General features: G+C 39.2%; 1 protein-coding gene across 5 annotated transcripts in view; it reads right to left on the bottom strand.

Annotated features, from left to right (window-relative positions):
- EXOC6B (exocyst complex component 6B) overlaps window positions 1-15,047 on the bottom strand; it is a 738,880-nt gene that overhangs the window by 563,506 nt on the left and 160,327 nt on the right. For 4 of the 5 annotated variants that reach the window (XM_051842763.2, XM_070068946.1, XM_002709766.5 and 1 more), the window contains 4 exons: window positions 13,468-13,633; window positions 4,952-4,999; window positions 3,274-3,364; window positions 3,121-3,166 (listed from right to left, as the gene is read on the bottom strand). In XM_051842763.2, coding sequence (XP_051698723.1) covers window positions 3,121-3,166; window positions 3,274-3,364; window positions 4,952-4,999; window positions 13,468-13,599 — 317 coding nt within the window. In that variant the 5' untranslated portion in view covers window positions 13,600-13,633. Of the gene's footprint in view, window positions 1-3,120; window positions 3,167-3,273; window positions 3,365-4,231; window positions 4,251-4,951; window positions 5,000-13,467; window positions 13,634-15,047 lie in introns of those variants that run through there. The other variant, XM_051842764.2, reaches the window with a different exon arrangement.

The raw sequence follows: 15,047 nt of genomic DNA, 5'->3' as shown, positions 1-15,047 counted from the left end.
AAAAAAAAACAGGCAAAGAGAGAACAAGAGAGAATCTTCTATTTGCTGGTTCATCCCCCAAATTACCACATATGACCAAGAGGTAACAGGACCTACCATAAAATACTGAAAGTTGTATAAGTGAGTAAAGCACTAGGAGAATCATATCTAGTAAGACTGAAGTCATGTACTTTCCTTCTTTGAACCAGTTGATCTCCCTCTAGGTATAAACTCTAGATTGGCTGAACTGGTATCACTTGGGAACATGGTAGAAAATACAGAACCCAGGAACAACCCCCAGTCCTAATCAGTCAGAAAAGACTTTATCAGATCCCCATGTGACTCACATGCGTGACAACATTTGAAGAGCACTGCTCCCCAGAAGCTTTTAATGTCAGTCCAAAGGGGCATAAGCGAGGATATTTACAGCACTGTTGCGTGTTTTAGCAAACAACAGGAAACGTACCAATGTCCTGCAAAGTATGTCAGGTTAGCTAACTTCTAACAACATTCCCCAAATCTCAGTAACTTATAAATAAAGATTTAAAACCTATTCATTTTACATATTCATAAAATGAATGCCAAGGGAAGCTTTGCTCACTGAAGTTACTCAGGAACTCAAAATCTTGAAAGTTGTCATTTTTCATGCTTAAGGGAAAAGAAGAGGATTCTGAAGGGATCTGATCTGGAATTAAATGCTAAGCCCCAAAGTAACAACATCACTTCTGATCACATCTTAAAAGCCAGAAATAGTCATATGGTCCAGCCCATAAACAGTCAGCAGAAGGCTGAACAAGAAAACACCGGTGAACAGCACTTAGACGACCACTGGCACTGGGAGGGGAAACTGGATCATTCATACAATGGACTATCACACAGTGACTGAAATGAGCATAGTAGATCTGCATACATAAAGGAAATAAGCTCTCCACTAGTAGGAATCTATCCATAAAAGAGATACTTTTTGTCTGTTTTGGTCACTGCTATATTTCCAGCACCAAGAGCAATGCCTAGCACATAGCACGTCCTCAGTTAATTTTGTTGAGTAAATGAATGGATCCCAAAAATGAGAGCTGAGAACCATCTACCTGTGTATTAAAACAAAATAAAACAATATGATTTATGGATATTTAAAACACAGACTAGGAGGACACTCACTAAATTTATGATACTGGTTTCCTCAGGATAATAGTAAAAGGAATAGGACCAAAGGAAGGGAAATAAATTTTATCTGTAATTTTAAAATATATATCTATACCTCTCTCTGTCCATATTTTATATATGCTACATCTTATATATTCTTACATATACAAGAATCAAAACTGTTAATTCAGAGAAGCTAGTATACAAGTATTTCTTACTGTCTATAATTTTAGAACTTTACTAAAAGGTTATTAGAGAAATTCTACTACTTTAATATCTCATTAACAGAATTCTTCATAGTACGTTACCTATGGTCTCTATGTGAGCATGCCCCCCCAGGGAAAGGAAGAAAGTCTAAGAAACAAACCCAAGACATAATACATGTTGATACCTTATGTTTCAGTTTCAAAATACTTGAGAATTCAGAATTTTTTTTGGACAGGTAGAGTCATAGACAGTGAGAGAGAGAGACAGAGAGAAAGGTCTTCCTTCTGTTGGTTCACCCCCCAAATGGCTACCACGGCCGGTGCTGCACCAATCCGAAGCTAGGAGACAGGTGCTTCTTCCTGGTCTCCCATGTGGGTGCAGGCGCCCAAGCACTTGGGCCATCCTCCACTGCCCTCTGGGCCACAGCAGAAAGCTACACTGGAAGAGGAGCAACCCAGCACCCATATAGGATGCTGGCGCCGCAAGGTGGAGGATTAACCAAGTGAGCCACGGCAACGGCCCCAAATTTAGAATTTTTATCCACAATATTCCTATTCTTATTTCAATATTAAATATATTTTTACTGCATAGTTTTCCCCCTTCAAACCTAACTAAAATCAACATTCCAGGAAGATGCAACCTGTTTATCCTACAACTTCAGATATTTTTATCATACTGAAAGATACCCCAAAGCAAGAAGAAATGAGGATACTTATTCTGGTTGGGGAAAAAGGGCCTAGGAATCATTATAGAGTCTCTTCTAGAATAAAATTACATGAGAACAATCTTCTAAATTTAACTTTGCCTTTGCCCTTTGTGATGGTCAATTTTATGTGCCCACTTGGCAAAGCTATGGAACTCAGATATTTGGTCAAACATTAGTCTAAATGCTTCTTTTTGTATCTGTCTATCTATCTATCTGAAAGAGTTACAGAGAGTGAGAGGGAAAGACAGAGAGGAGAGATCTTCCATCCACTGGTTCATTCCCCAAATGGCTGCAATGGGCCGATACGAAGCCAGGAGCCAGGAGCTTCCCCTGTGTCTCCCACAGGGATGCAGGAGCCCAAGCACTTGGGCCATCTTCTGCTTCTTTCTCAGGTGCATTAGCAGAGAGCTGGATAGGCTGTGGAGCAGCCAGGACTTGAACCAGTGCCCATATGGGATGCCAGCATTGCAGGTGACTGCTTTACCCGCTATGCCACAGCGCCAGCCCTAGATGCTTCTCTGAAGATATTTTTAGATGAAATTATCATTTAAATCAGTATACTATGAGTAAAGATTACCCTCCCTAACATGGGTGAGCCCCACCCAATCACCACTGAAGACGATATAGAAAAAAGGCCTAGCTTGCTGGCTTATCCTGATAGACACATACATGCACATACACAAATACACACACACACACACACACACACACACACACCTACTGGTTCCATTTTTTCAGGAGAATCCAGAATAATACACTCCAAGAGAGGAACTAAAATTGCCTACAACAGTATTAAGCAATGCATGTTTCTCAAACCAACTACCATTACAACAATTATATGATTTACCATGGAAGACTGGATCTTCTAACAATCAAACTGTGAGTACCTTTCTTATCTTTCATGAAACATAATACATAACCAATAGTATATGTAAATAAATCTATGATGAAACAATACATACACGGAGGCTAGAGAAGATATTATTATACAGTGACTTTTTTGAAAAGTTAAATATGGTCTTTAAAAGTATTCTAAATAGTAGAAATTTTTAGATACTAAAAACTACTGTGTAAAAATATCTTACCTTTTAGTTTTCATCTGGTCCCTCAGTTTACTGTACATCTCTAGGACTTGAAAGAGAGAAAAGAGCACACAAGCATTATTTAGAGAAAGTGAAAGAACTAATTAAAGGTAAAGGAACTGCATCAAGAATCCTACGCCATTTCTAGTTCCTCACCTGGAAGACACAGCATCAATTTATCAACAGTGGCAGAAATATTTCTCTGTTGTAGCCGACACTGCTTCAGCTCTTCCATCGCTATTACCAGCTTGGCAAGAGAGAAAAAAACCTGAATTATGCCAACAGCTGTAAATAAAAAGCTTTCAGTCACATTTTCCACACTGTGTTCAATTCATCAGAAAATCCCAGACAGTTTCATAGTAAGACCTGCCAAGTGGACTAAGGAACTGCCTTTCCCAACCAGTAAAACATTCCTGCACAGCTTCCCACTTTCTCCCCAAGATACACACTCTACCAGAAAAGACTAGGTAAAATGAGATCCGAAAATGCAGGGGCTTTCCAGGAGAAAATAAAAATCTTTGCAGATTTTCTCCCAACTCTATTGAGACTATGATTTATGATTTCATCAATCCTCTAAGATCCTGTATTTCTTTCATTAGTGCTAAACTCTGGAGGAAAACAGTCCTTCTACAACTTCAGTTGACTCTTGAAAATAATCTTTAACTAAGACTCAATTTCAACAAATAAACCACATACTTAGAAGATCTAACTTTGTTAACAGTTCTAGTTTAACTCGTTTTGTTTGCCATAGTTCCCAATCAAAAGGTTTCTAACTGAAGTCATGCCACAAAATAACTAGAAAACCTGTACTCTCTGTAGAACTTATAATATGTAAGACAAACTTTTTAAAAAGCAATAATCTACATATTCACTTGATGCATTCATCCTCTACCTGTATCTAATAATGTCATCTGCTTAGATATCATGCAAAAACATAACGAAGAATGATCCTGATCAAGTAACTGATAAAGCAAAAGCTAACCTTAAAAGAACATTTAAACTAAACAGTAAATAAGTATTAGATGATAAGAAAGGGACATGTCACAGAGCAAAGTTGTGGACTGTGAGTTAGGAAACAGGTGTTAGTGCCAGTCTTGTCAATTATTATGTATACCTCAGCAAGTCATCTGTTCCAGTATCCTCATCATGGAATTAGAGTAACATCTGTCCTGACTTTGTCAACAGTCTGCCATGAAGATCAAGTGGGTGAATGAATGTAAAATAACATAGCAAACTGTGAAGGTTTGAAGGAATGAGTATATGGAAAACAAAATCAACAACACATTTTTTAAACAAATATTAATTGAGCACCCATTTTGTGCTAGCCAATGTTTGGGTAGGTGGAGTGGATAAAGCAATGTAAAGAACAAAAATTCACGACTTCATGGAGATTCATTTCTAATGGAGGGCGACAGAAAAAAGTAAAAATATATAATATCAGAGTATTATAGACAGAATGGAGAAAAATAAAATGAGAAAGAGTAAAAGAATGCAGGTGATGAGGGTAAGAGTGCCACCTAATAAGGTGATTAGGAAAGGCTCATTCAGAAGGTAACATCGGAGCAAAGATTTGAAAGAGGAGAATATGAGGGAAAGGGTACTCCAGGTAGAAGGAACAGCACTGGCAATATTGTGGCTACAAAATGATTTTAAACCCTGCATCCTCTCAAATTACGCTGTCCAGTGATCTTAGCCATTTAATTCAGTTAATATTAGAAGGATCAACAATAATGTTCAAGTATTTTCAACATACTGCTTAGTCTTATAAGTCACTACGTAAAGAACACAGACGTCAAAAGAAACATAGATTTTTCAAAAGGTAAATTGGCCTTACTTCTTTTCCCTCATGCTGGAGTTTTCTATTAGTATCTGTCACTTGATTCTGTGGAGAGAAGACATTTCAAACTCATTAAAAAACATACATTTAGACAAGAGTTGGATAAGATTAAAATGGAATATGAGAATACTAGGATTAGGCCATTGGATATTTTCAGTATTCCACCACGTATTGGCCCAGTGACATTCATGGAGGTTTAAATTCTATCAGCTTCACTCCTGGAATGAGTAACCTTTTGAACAATGAAAAGAAAACAATTACTAAAAGGTATATTTGCCTTAGGACATTCCAAACTAAGAATATAAAACAATTAAAGATCATACTTTTTCTAAGCACAGAAAGGAGTAAGAGAGAGACAAATAAAATCAGAAAAAAATAAAATTAGTAACCCAGAGGGAGCCTACCTTTTCCTTGGTGTCTAGAAAAAATAGATTTTATTACAGATATTTCTCACTTCAGAAATGTTTTCCTGGAAAAGCTAGGTATAAATTGAGCTTTTTAACTCAAGTAAAAGTTTCCCTGTTTATTTATCCTAATTTTGGAAAATATTGTATTTTAACTGTTTTTAGATCATTAATTTTTTAAAAAAGATTTATTTATTTATTTATTTATTTATTTATTTATTTGAAAGGCAGAGACAGAGAGAGAAATCTTCGGTCCACTGGTTCACACTCCAAATGGCTGCAACAGAAGGGGCTAGGCCAGGCTGAAGCCAGGAGTCAGGAGCTTCTTCCAGGTCTCCCACATAAGCGCAGGGGCCCACAGACTTGAGACATCTTCCACTGCTTTCCCAGGCATGTTAGCAGGGAGCCAGATTGAAAGTAGGGCAGCCAGACTCAAACCAGCACCCATACGGGATGCTGGCACTGCAGATAGCGGCTTAACCCCCGGTACCACAGCACCAGTCCCAGATCATTAATTCTTAACAGTACCTAACACTTACATATTCCCATTTTCTAAGCTATCCTCTCAAGAAGAGAGTCAAAAATATGTGAATAACCTTTTAATGATCTAAAGTTCATAATTTAAATGAACAAAAATACTTTTCTGGAATCCATTTTTGATGTCTCCATTGATGGAAAAGTGTATAGAATATTAATTTCTTCATCTCAGACATCAAAACATGAGACACATTAACTTCCAAAACATTATTTAAGAGTCCTTTCTAGCCTTCCACTAATATCTGTCACTCCTTATATTTTCTTTTTTTTATTTATTTTTTTAATTTTTTTTTGACAGACAGAGTGGACAGTGAGAGAGAGAGACAGAGAGAAAGGTCTTCCTGTTTGCCGTTGGTTCACCATCCAATGGCCGCCGCGGCTGGCACACTGCAGCCGGCGCACCACGCTGATCTGATGGCAGGAGCCAGGTACTTATCCTGGTCTCCCATGGGGTGCAGGGCCCAAGCACTTGGGCCATCCTCCACTGCACTTCCTGGCCACAGCAGAGAGCTGGCCTGGAAGAGGGGCAACCGGGACAGAATCCGGCACCCCGACCGGGACTAGAACCCGGTGTGCCGGCGCCGCAAGGCGGAGGATTAGCCTAGTGAGCCACAGCGCCGGCTCAACTCCTTATATTTTCAATGCATCCCTCTAACTAGTATTCCTATGATGCTCCTTAGAACATTAAGAAATGTCACAGAATATTAGTAACAGGAACACACACACACAATCGCACATACACACTAGATATGATATGCACTGTAATGTCCAAGAAAGGGATATCATACAAACTGTATTCCAAACTTATTTAATGTAAGCTTATATTGGAGATCATCTCAAGAAATTAGGTTTTGGGGGCCAGCGCTGTGGTGCAGCAGATTAACACCCTGGCCTGAAGCACCGGCATCCCATATGGGCACTGGTTTGAGTCCCGGCTGCTCCACTTCTGATCCAGCTCTCTGCTATGGCCTGGGAAAGCAGTGGAAGATGGCCTAAGTCCTTGGGCCTCTGCACCCGCATGGGAGACCCAGAAGAAGCTCCTGGCTCCTGGCTTCAGATCAGCGCAGTTCCAGCAGTTGCAGCCAATTGGGGAGTAAACCGTCGGATAGAAGACCTCTCTCTCTCTCTCTCTCTCTCTCTCAGACCTCTCTCTCTCTCTCTCTCTCTCCCTCCCTCCCTCCCTTTCTTCTCTCTGTGTATCTTTGACTTTCAAATAAATATTTTAAAAAATAGAAATTAGTTTTTTCAGAAAACACACTTTTTGAAACTGCTGCCCTAAACTATATGTTGTACCTCCACTATCATTTTCAAAGAACATTACCACACACACCCCTGCTTTCAAAGACAAAAGGAAAGGAAACTTCCTTTGTAAAGCCTTTATAAAGAATAAGAGAGGTACAAAACTCTGAATTTCCGTCTTTATTGTTTAGTTAATATTTGACATGTGAAATACTTTGTGGTTTTATTGGACTGTGAGCTCAGCGGGAATCAAGAGTTTGTTGTAGCTACCTAAAATGCACATGTACACCAGTTAGCAAAAGTATTGTCAAAAACAGGGAAAAGCAATCTGTTTCCATAAAGGGTCAGATAGTAAATATTTTAGTCTTTGCACCCCAAACAGTCTCTGTTGTAACTACCCAACTCTGCCACTGTAGCAAGAACACAGCCATAAATAAAACCCAAATGAGTAAACAAGGCTGTGCTCCAGTAAGACTTTACTTCTAAACACAGGAGACAAACTGGATATGGCTTCAAGAGAGAGTTTGCTGATCTCTGATCTAGAATAAATGAGATGGTACAGCTATAAGACTGCACTGTTAAGAATGACATTCAGAAGCAATGTGATAAGAAGGTCATTGACAAGCTGATGCCTGATTAGATGTGAATACGTTGGAGAGGGAGTCAGAGGTACACACACATGAAAAACAAAGGAATTTTTAGCACCAAGAGGAAAAAATTTTCATTTGAAGGAGACACTCTAAATATTGCATAGACTCTGTACAAGATACATTATATCTGAACAACAGTTACCTCAGGGGCCCGCGCTGTGGCACAGCAGGTTAACACCCTCACCTGAAGCACCGGCATCCTGTATGGGCGCCAGTTTGAGACCCAGCTGCTCCACTTCCATCCAGCTCTCTGCTATGGCCTGGGAAAGCGGTAGAAGATAGCCCAAGTCCTTGGGCCCCTGCACCCATGTGGCAGACCAGGAAGAAGCTCCTGGCTCCTGGCTTTGGATCGGTACAGCTCTGGCCATTGTGAACCAGCAGATGAAAGACCTCTCTCTCTTTCTCTGTCTCTCTCTCTCTTTCTCTCTCTCTCTCTGCCTCTCCTCTCTCTCTGTAACTCTGACTTTCAAATAAATAAATCTTTAAAAAAAAAGTTACCTCTCAAATACCTGAAGAGCTACCAGAAGAAAAGTGGCCCCCTAAAAACGCACAGTACTACTCAAACCAACATATGCATGTAACTAGAAAACAGGATTCAGCTCAATGTGAGAAAGGGCTTTCAAGTAACATGAATGAAAATGACCCAAACTCTCCTGAGCAATGGTGTTACCCCTTCACAGTGCTTATTCAATAACAAAAAGGGCTTTTTTTATTCTAGAGGTATTATAAATTCAGCCCTTCATAAATATTCCTCAGTTCAGCATCTATGTCTCTACCAGTATTGCCTTGCATATCTGAAAAAGGCCCCATTTCTGTTTTTTTAACCTCAATATCACTGTCAAAATTTCTATTTTATCTTATAACTTAGTCCACAAGTATAGAGAACACACACGTACACATATATACAAACCAAAACAATCTTTAAAAAACACTGTTGATCCTTGCAACATTTAATATGCTTTTATTTTCTATTCGATTTAATTTCAATTTTTGAAATTTCAATTGACCAATGCCCAATAAATCTATTTCATGCAAGCTATGGTTCTAAAACATACCCATAGGAGCCTAACAAATATTTCTAGTAAAAAAGATAATAACTATTTCAATACTATTCAATAAACATTTCAATATATAACAATGAAAAAAGCTACACTAACTGCTAGAATGAAGGTATACACATGCACACACACACACACACACACATGAGCACACTGTGAATCAAAAGAAATAACGGGCATCCTAGAAACTGCAGTTTCCTTTATTATCTTAAAATAGTATTGTTGTAGCTAATACTTAACCTTTTACACTTTCTAAGCTCTCTTCTAGAGTTCAGGAGACTCGACATTCCATAGGTTCTTAACCTGGGTCAAATGGATCCCTCTCAAGCAGAGCCTACTAGATGTACTATGAGACATTAATCCATTCAGCACTCAGAGCATCTGAGTGAAGCCTGGAATAGCTAAATATCCTGAACTGGTGGCTTATGGTTCGTTCCTTAAGGGGCAACTGAACAATTGGAAGGAATTTCAAACTTATACCAATTTGAAAGAAAGAGTAGGAAGTAGGAGGCAAAGAATGTAAGTACCAACTGCAAGTGAGCACTGCAGGCAATATTCAGAACTACCTGCCAAGGATGTATTCCACCACACAACCACTTCAATTCACACAACCACTGTAATTCGCCACACACCAGGGTCCCAAGGAGCTATGGGAGAAGTCTGGGATATGGGCTTCCAAGAGGTATAGAAAAGAACAGCCCAAGTTGAGGTTGGGAAGCAGGGATGGCTGGACAAGGGCAAATGGCACACATAGTTCTTGGTAGAGTCCCAGTATCTTTGTTTTCACACATTTCAAATATTTTTATCCATTTGAACCTGATCATCTTCCAAAATTTCAGGATTAAAACTGTATGAACCAATGAATAAAAAAAAGTGCTATCAAGATCCTTCAGTATCATTTCAAATGGTATAAATTTTTAATTGATATAAAAAGTTACTACTGCTAGTAACAGGTTCTCTTACATAGCACTCACGGAGAATTCAAGGAACTCACCATTTTTAGTATTCATCACATTTGCATATAATCATTTTAAGCATAAGACTAAATATTTATTTTATTTTTATTTATTTGACAGGTAGAGTTAGACAGTGAGAGAGAAACAGAGACAAAGGTCTTCCTTCCATTTGTTCACCCCCCCAAATGGCCTCTACGGCTGGAGCTACGCCAATCCGAAGCCAGGAACCAGGTGGTTGCTTCCTCCTGGTCTCCCATGTGGGTGCAGGGCCCAAGCACTTGGGCCATCCTCTACTGCACTCCCAGGTCACAGCAGTGCTGGAAGAGGGGCAACCGGGACAGAATCTGGCGCCCATATGGGATGCCAGCACCACAGGCGGAGGATTAGCCAAGTGAGCTACGGTGCCAGCCCCAAGACTAAATACTTAAAAAGTTATTTCACGGCGGGGGTCAGTACTGTGGCTAGTAGGCAAAGCCTGTGCCCACAGTGTCAGCATCCCATCTGGGCTGTGGTTCATGTCCCAGCTGCTCCTCTTCCCATCCAGCTCTCCACTATGGCCTGGGAAAGCAGTGGAAGATGGCCCAAGTACTCTGGCCCCTGCACCCATGTGGAAGACCTGGAAGAAACTCTTGGCTCCATGGGGCCGGCGCTGTGGCGCAGTGGGTTAACGCTGTGGCTTGAAGCACCGGCATCCCATTGGGCACTGGTTCAAGTTCAAGACCTGGCTGCTCCACTTCTGATCCAGCTCTCTGCTGTGGCCTGGGAAAGCAGTAGAAGATGGCCCAAGTCCTTGGGCCCCTGTACCCACGTGGGAGACCCAGAAGAAGCTCCTGGCTCCTGGCTTTGGATCGGCTCAGCTCTGGCCATTGCGGCCGTTTGGGGAATGAACCATCGGATAGAAGACACCCCCCACCCAGGCCTCTCCTCTCTCTGTGTAACTCTGACTTTCAAATAAATAAATAAATCTTTAAAAAAAAAGAAGAAGAAGAAGAAGGAGAAGAAAAAGAAACTCTTGGCTCCTGGCTTCGGATCAGCCCAGCTCTGACCATTACAGTCATCTGGGGAGTGGACCAGCAGACAGAAGACAGTTCTCTCTATCTCTCCCTCTCTCTGTAACTCTACCTCTCAAATAAATAAATAAATAAATCTTGAAAATTAAGAATTTATTTCATGAAAGCAAGCTCATCATTTTGAATTGATAAAAGACTTTGAAAAATTTACATGCCTTCATATATCCTTATACTCTGTATTTTATTTCCCTTATTATAATTCCTGAAGAAAATATAAAAATTTTTACAGCTAGCTTTGGATACCTGTATCCCATATTGGAGTGCCTGGGTTCAAGTCTGTGATCAGCTTCCAATTTTAACTTCCTGCTAAAACACACCTTGAAAGGCAGCAGATTATGGTTTAAATACTTGGGTCCCTGTCACCCATGGAAGATCCAGATTCAATTCCAGGCTCCTGGCATCTACCTAGCCCAGCTCTTGCATTTGAGGATTAAACCAGCAGATGGCAGATCTCTGTTTCTTTTTCTCTCTCCCTTTCAAATAAAATGAAAAAAAAAATTTTAACTATGTGACTCTTTTGAGTATTGGAAAAAAATGTTAAAAAATTGGTTTCCTCAGAGATTGTAAACAATCATGCATTTCCAATTCAGTATCATCAATCTTAAATATTATCATTTTTTTCATATTCATAATTGCATTAAGTGGCATTTTATTCTAATTTGCATTCTTTTAATTATTTCTGAATGTAGAGCTTCCTTGTATTTCTCCTTATATAAACTATATATTAATGTATATTTCTCAGTTTTCTATTAAAACAATCATATTTTTCTTATCAATTCATAAAGAATCTATATATATCAAGACCATCAATCATTTGCCATGTACACTTATAAATATCTTTAATTCAGTATTTGCTTTTTTTTTAATTTGTAGGAAAGGTGATGTCATTTTAATATTGTCATTGCTATCAATGTCTTTTTCTTTCTGATTTAGAAATTTGTGCAGAAATATAGTCCCCTCTCCTAAAATCATATAAATATTCATCTACATTTTCTACTACTTTATAAATTTATGTTTTACATTTAATTATTTAGTTCCTCTGAAATTCAGTTTGGCACATTGAATGAAAAAGATATCTTGCTTTAAATTTTAAAAGTTAAACATAAAATCACTTCAGCAAATCAAAAAGACTTGTTATCCTTAGGGTAGGGGAGGCAACTAAGGGAAGCAAAAAAGATTTAACTGTGTTAGAAATACTCTGTTTCTTTAAAAAAAAAAAAAAAAGATTTATTTATTTATTTGAAACATAGTTACACAGAGAAGGAGAGGCAGAGAGAGAGAGGTCCTCCATCTACTGGTTCACTCCCCAAATGGCCACAATGGCCAGAGCTGGGCCGATCCGAAGCCAGGAGCCAGGAGTTTCTTCAGGGTCTCCCACATGGATGCAGGGGCCCAAGCACCTGGGCCCTCTTCCACTGCCTTCCCAGGCCACAGCAGAGAGCCAGATTTGAAGTGAAGCTGCCGGGACTGGCACCCATATAGGATGCTGGCACTGCAGGCAGCAGCTTTACCCACTACGCCACAGCGCCGGCCCCAATATTCTGTTTCTTAAGATGCCTGTGTACAACTGTACAGCTCCATAAACTCTTTTTTTTAAAGCTTTGGGACCCAATGTGTTAAAACTTCAAAATTTTTGAGATTTTATGAAAATAATAAGGTACAGATTATATATTACATAACACCCCCCCCAATGGGAACTAGGCCAGCATCCCATACCATAATCAAATAGATTCATATTTCTGTAGCAAAACACAAAAATTCACATTGAATAACATAAGACATTTCATCATTTCATGTCCATTTAGGTCATGCTTTATAGTCAAATGAGTTTTTAAACTACTGTAGCTTTGGAGTATAACTTAACATTGTATAATCCAGTACACCCCTAAATAAAACCACTCCTTTGCTTTTCTTACCAATGTATTCTTTCAAGTAAATTTTATACTTACTGTCAAGTTAACCCTATGCTCCAGGAAAATCCATTTTGAATTTTAATTCAAATTAGAATTTAAAAAATCAAAAGCACAAAGACTGGAATAAAACTGTTAATACTTACAGATCATAAAAGAAATGTTTATGTAGAAAACTCAAAATAATCTATATATAAATTAGAAATAAAAGGGTTTAGTGAAGTAGTTAGATTAATAAGCAAAATGACTTATTGAAGATTCAGTGAATTTGCTATACCAATTCATTTCTGCTTTAGTAGAAGATCCTCTACAACAACCCCTCATTCTTTGCTTGGCGTAAGTGCCTATGCTGCAAAGAATTCTATAGCAACACCCTGGAATTCTGTGATCCTAATGTGCTAGGTTTTATTCAGCAAGGAAGCAGATGACACGAAGGGTCAAACTGATTTTCTATCTGAAAGAAACAATAACAGATCACTGGTTCTGATCCACAGGTAATTATCCCAGCTGAACTGTAATTTAAGGGGTTAAAAAGCTAAAAAGTCATAATCTCATTTATCTAGGTTTCAATACAAATTCCCTTCTTACTACACAAAATCTTTACTTCGAGTATGTGACCAGCAATGCAATCCCTACTTCTTTCCTGCTAATCAAAACCCTGCCTGGGACAGAGGAAATGTGTCTCTTACTTTGAGTTTCTGGGCTTCTCCCCTCACTTTCAGTAGTTCAGTTATGGAGTCCACAAAGCCCTGGTAATGAAAGTTGCACATCTTCTCAATTTCTCGGTCATGATTGCGGATGCGAGTTTCCAGCTTCTCCATGAATCGTCCATGTTCCTCACCATCATAGACAGACCTTTAAAACAAATGGCATGAAGATTACAGCACATTTCCTTCTAACCAGAATAAAGAGAATTACAAACACAAAAGCAAATTATTGGGCAGGTGCTTTGGCATAGCGGGTAAAACTGACACTTGCAGTGGTCACCAATTCGAGTCCCGGCTGCTCCATTTCCAATCCAGCTCTCTGCTATGGCCTAGGAAAGCAGTGGAAGATGGCCCAAGTCCTTGAGCCCCTTCACCCGTGTGGGAGACCCAGAAGAAGCTCCTGACTCCTGGCTTCAGATCAGTGCAGTTCTAGCTGTTGAGGCCATCTGGGGAGTGAACCAGCAGATGAAAGACCTCTCTCTCTGTCTCTACCTCTCTCTGTAACTCTTTCAAATAAATAAATAAATAAAATCTTTTTTTAAAAAAAAAGGCAAATTATTTGGTAATCAAATATTTAGGGTACATAAACCACAAAGTAATATAATTATATTATCAATATCTCATTATCTAGATTTTAAAATAAATTCCTTATTAAGATTTATTTATTTATTTGAAAGGAAGAGTGACACAGAGGGATCTCTCATTATCTAGTTCACTCCCCAAATGTCCACAACAGCCAGGGCTGAGAAGGCCAAAGCCAGGAGCCAGGAACTCCATCTGGGTCTCCCACATGGGTAGCAGGGAGCCATGTACCATAATCTCCTGCCTCCCAGGCACATTAGCAAGGAGCTGGGTTGGAAATGTAGTACCAGCAATCCAATATGAGATGCCAGGATCAAAAGCGGTGATTTAACTGGCTGCACCACATGCAGGCCCCAGGTACTCAGTATCATTAGATATTCTGACTACAAATTGAATATCCCTTATTTAAAATGCTTGAGATTTTAGGAGTTTTTGGATTACAGAATATATGCATATAGATAATGAGTATCTTGAGACCGTGTAGTAAGTCTAAACAGGAAATTCATTTATGCCTCACACATATACACATATACATATAACCTGACAGTGATTTTTATACAATATTTTTAGTGTTTCTGCATTTGACTATGACCTATTAACATTAGATCAGATGTGGAATTTTCAACCTGTGGAGTCATGTCAGCACTCAAAAACTTTGTTTTCACTCTGGCCTCAGAATCAGCCCTTAAGGCATTCAGATCCCGCTAAAAATCCCATGAGAGTATCTCAGGCATGGAAAGCCAAGACACTGTGGCAAAAAATGACCTAAATGAAAGATCTCTGGGAGTGAGATCTCCATAGAAAGAAGAGGCCATCAAAGAAGGAGGTACCTTTCTCTGAAGGGAGGAGAGAACTTTGATTATGGCCTTGTCTAAATAAGGTCAGAGTTCGTGAACTCAAGAGGCTTCTATACCCTTGGCAGCTCATGACAAGAGCCTTGGGTGATTACCACTGTCATAAATAAGAATGTCAATTGTTAA

The sequence above is a fragment of the Oryctolagus cuniculus genome, chromosome 2 (assembly GCF_964237555.1).
Source record: "Oryctolagus cuniculus chromosome 2, mOryCun1.1, whole genome shotgun sequence".
Lineage (NCBI taxonomy): Eukaryota > Metazoa > Chordata > Mammalia > Lagomorpha > Leporidae > Oryctolagus > Oryctolagus cuniculus.
Note: the sequence above shows the minus strand (reverse complement) of the source record. Positions and strands in the feature narration are given on the sequence as shown.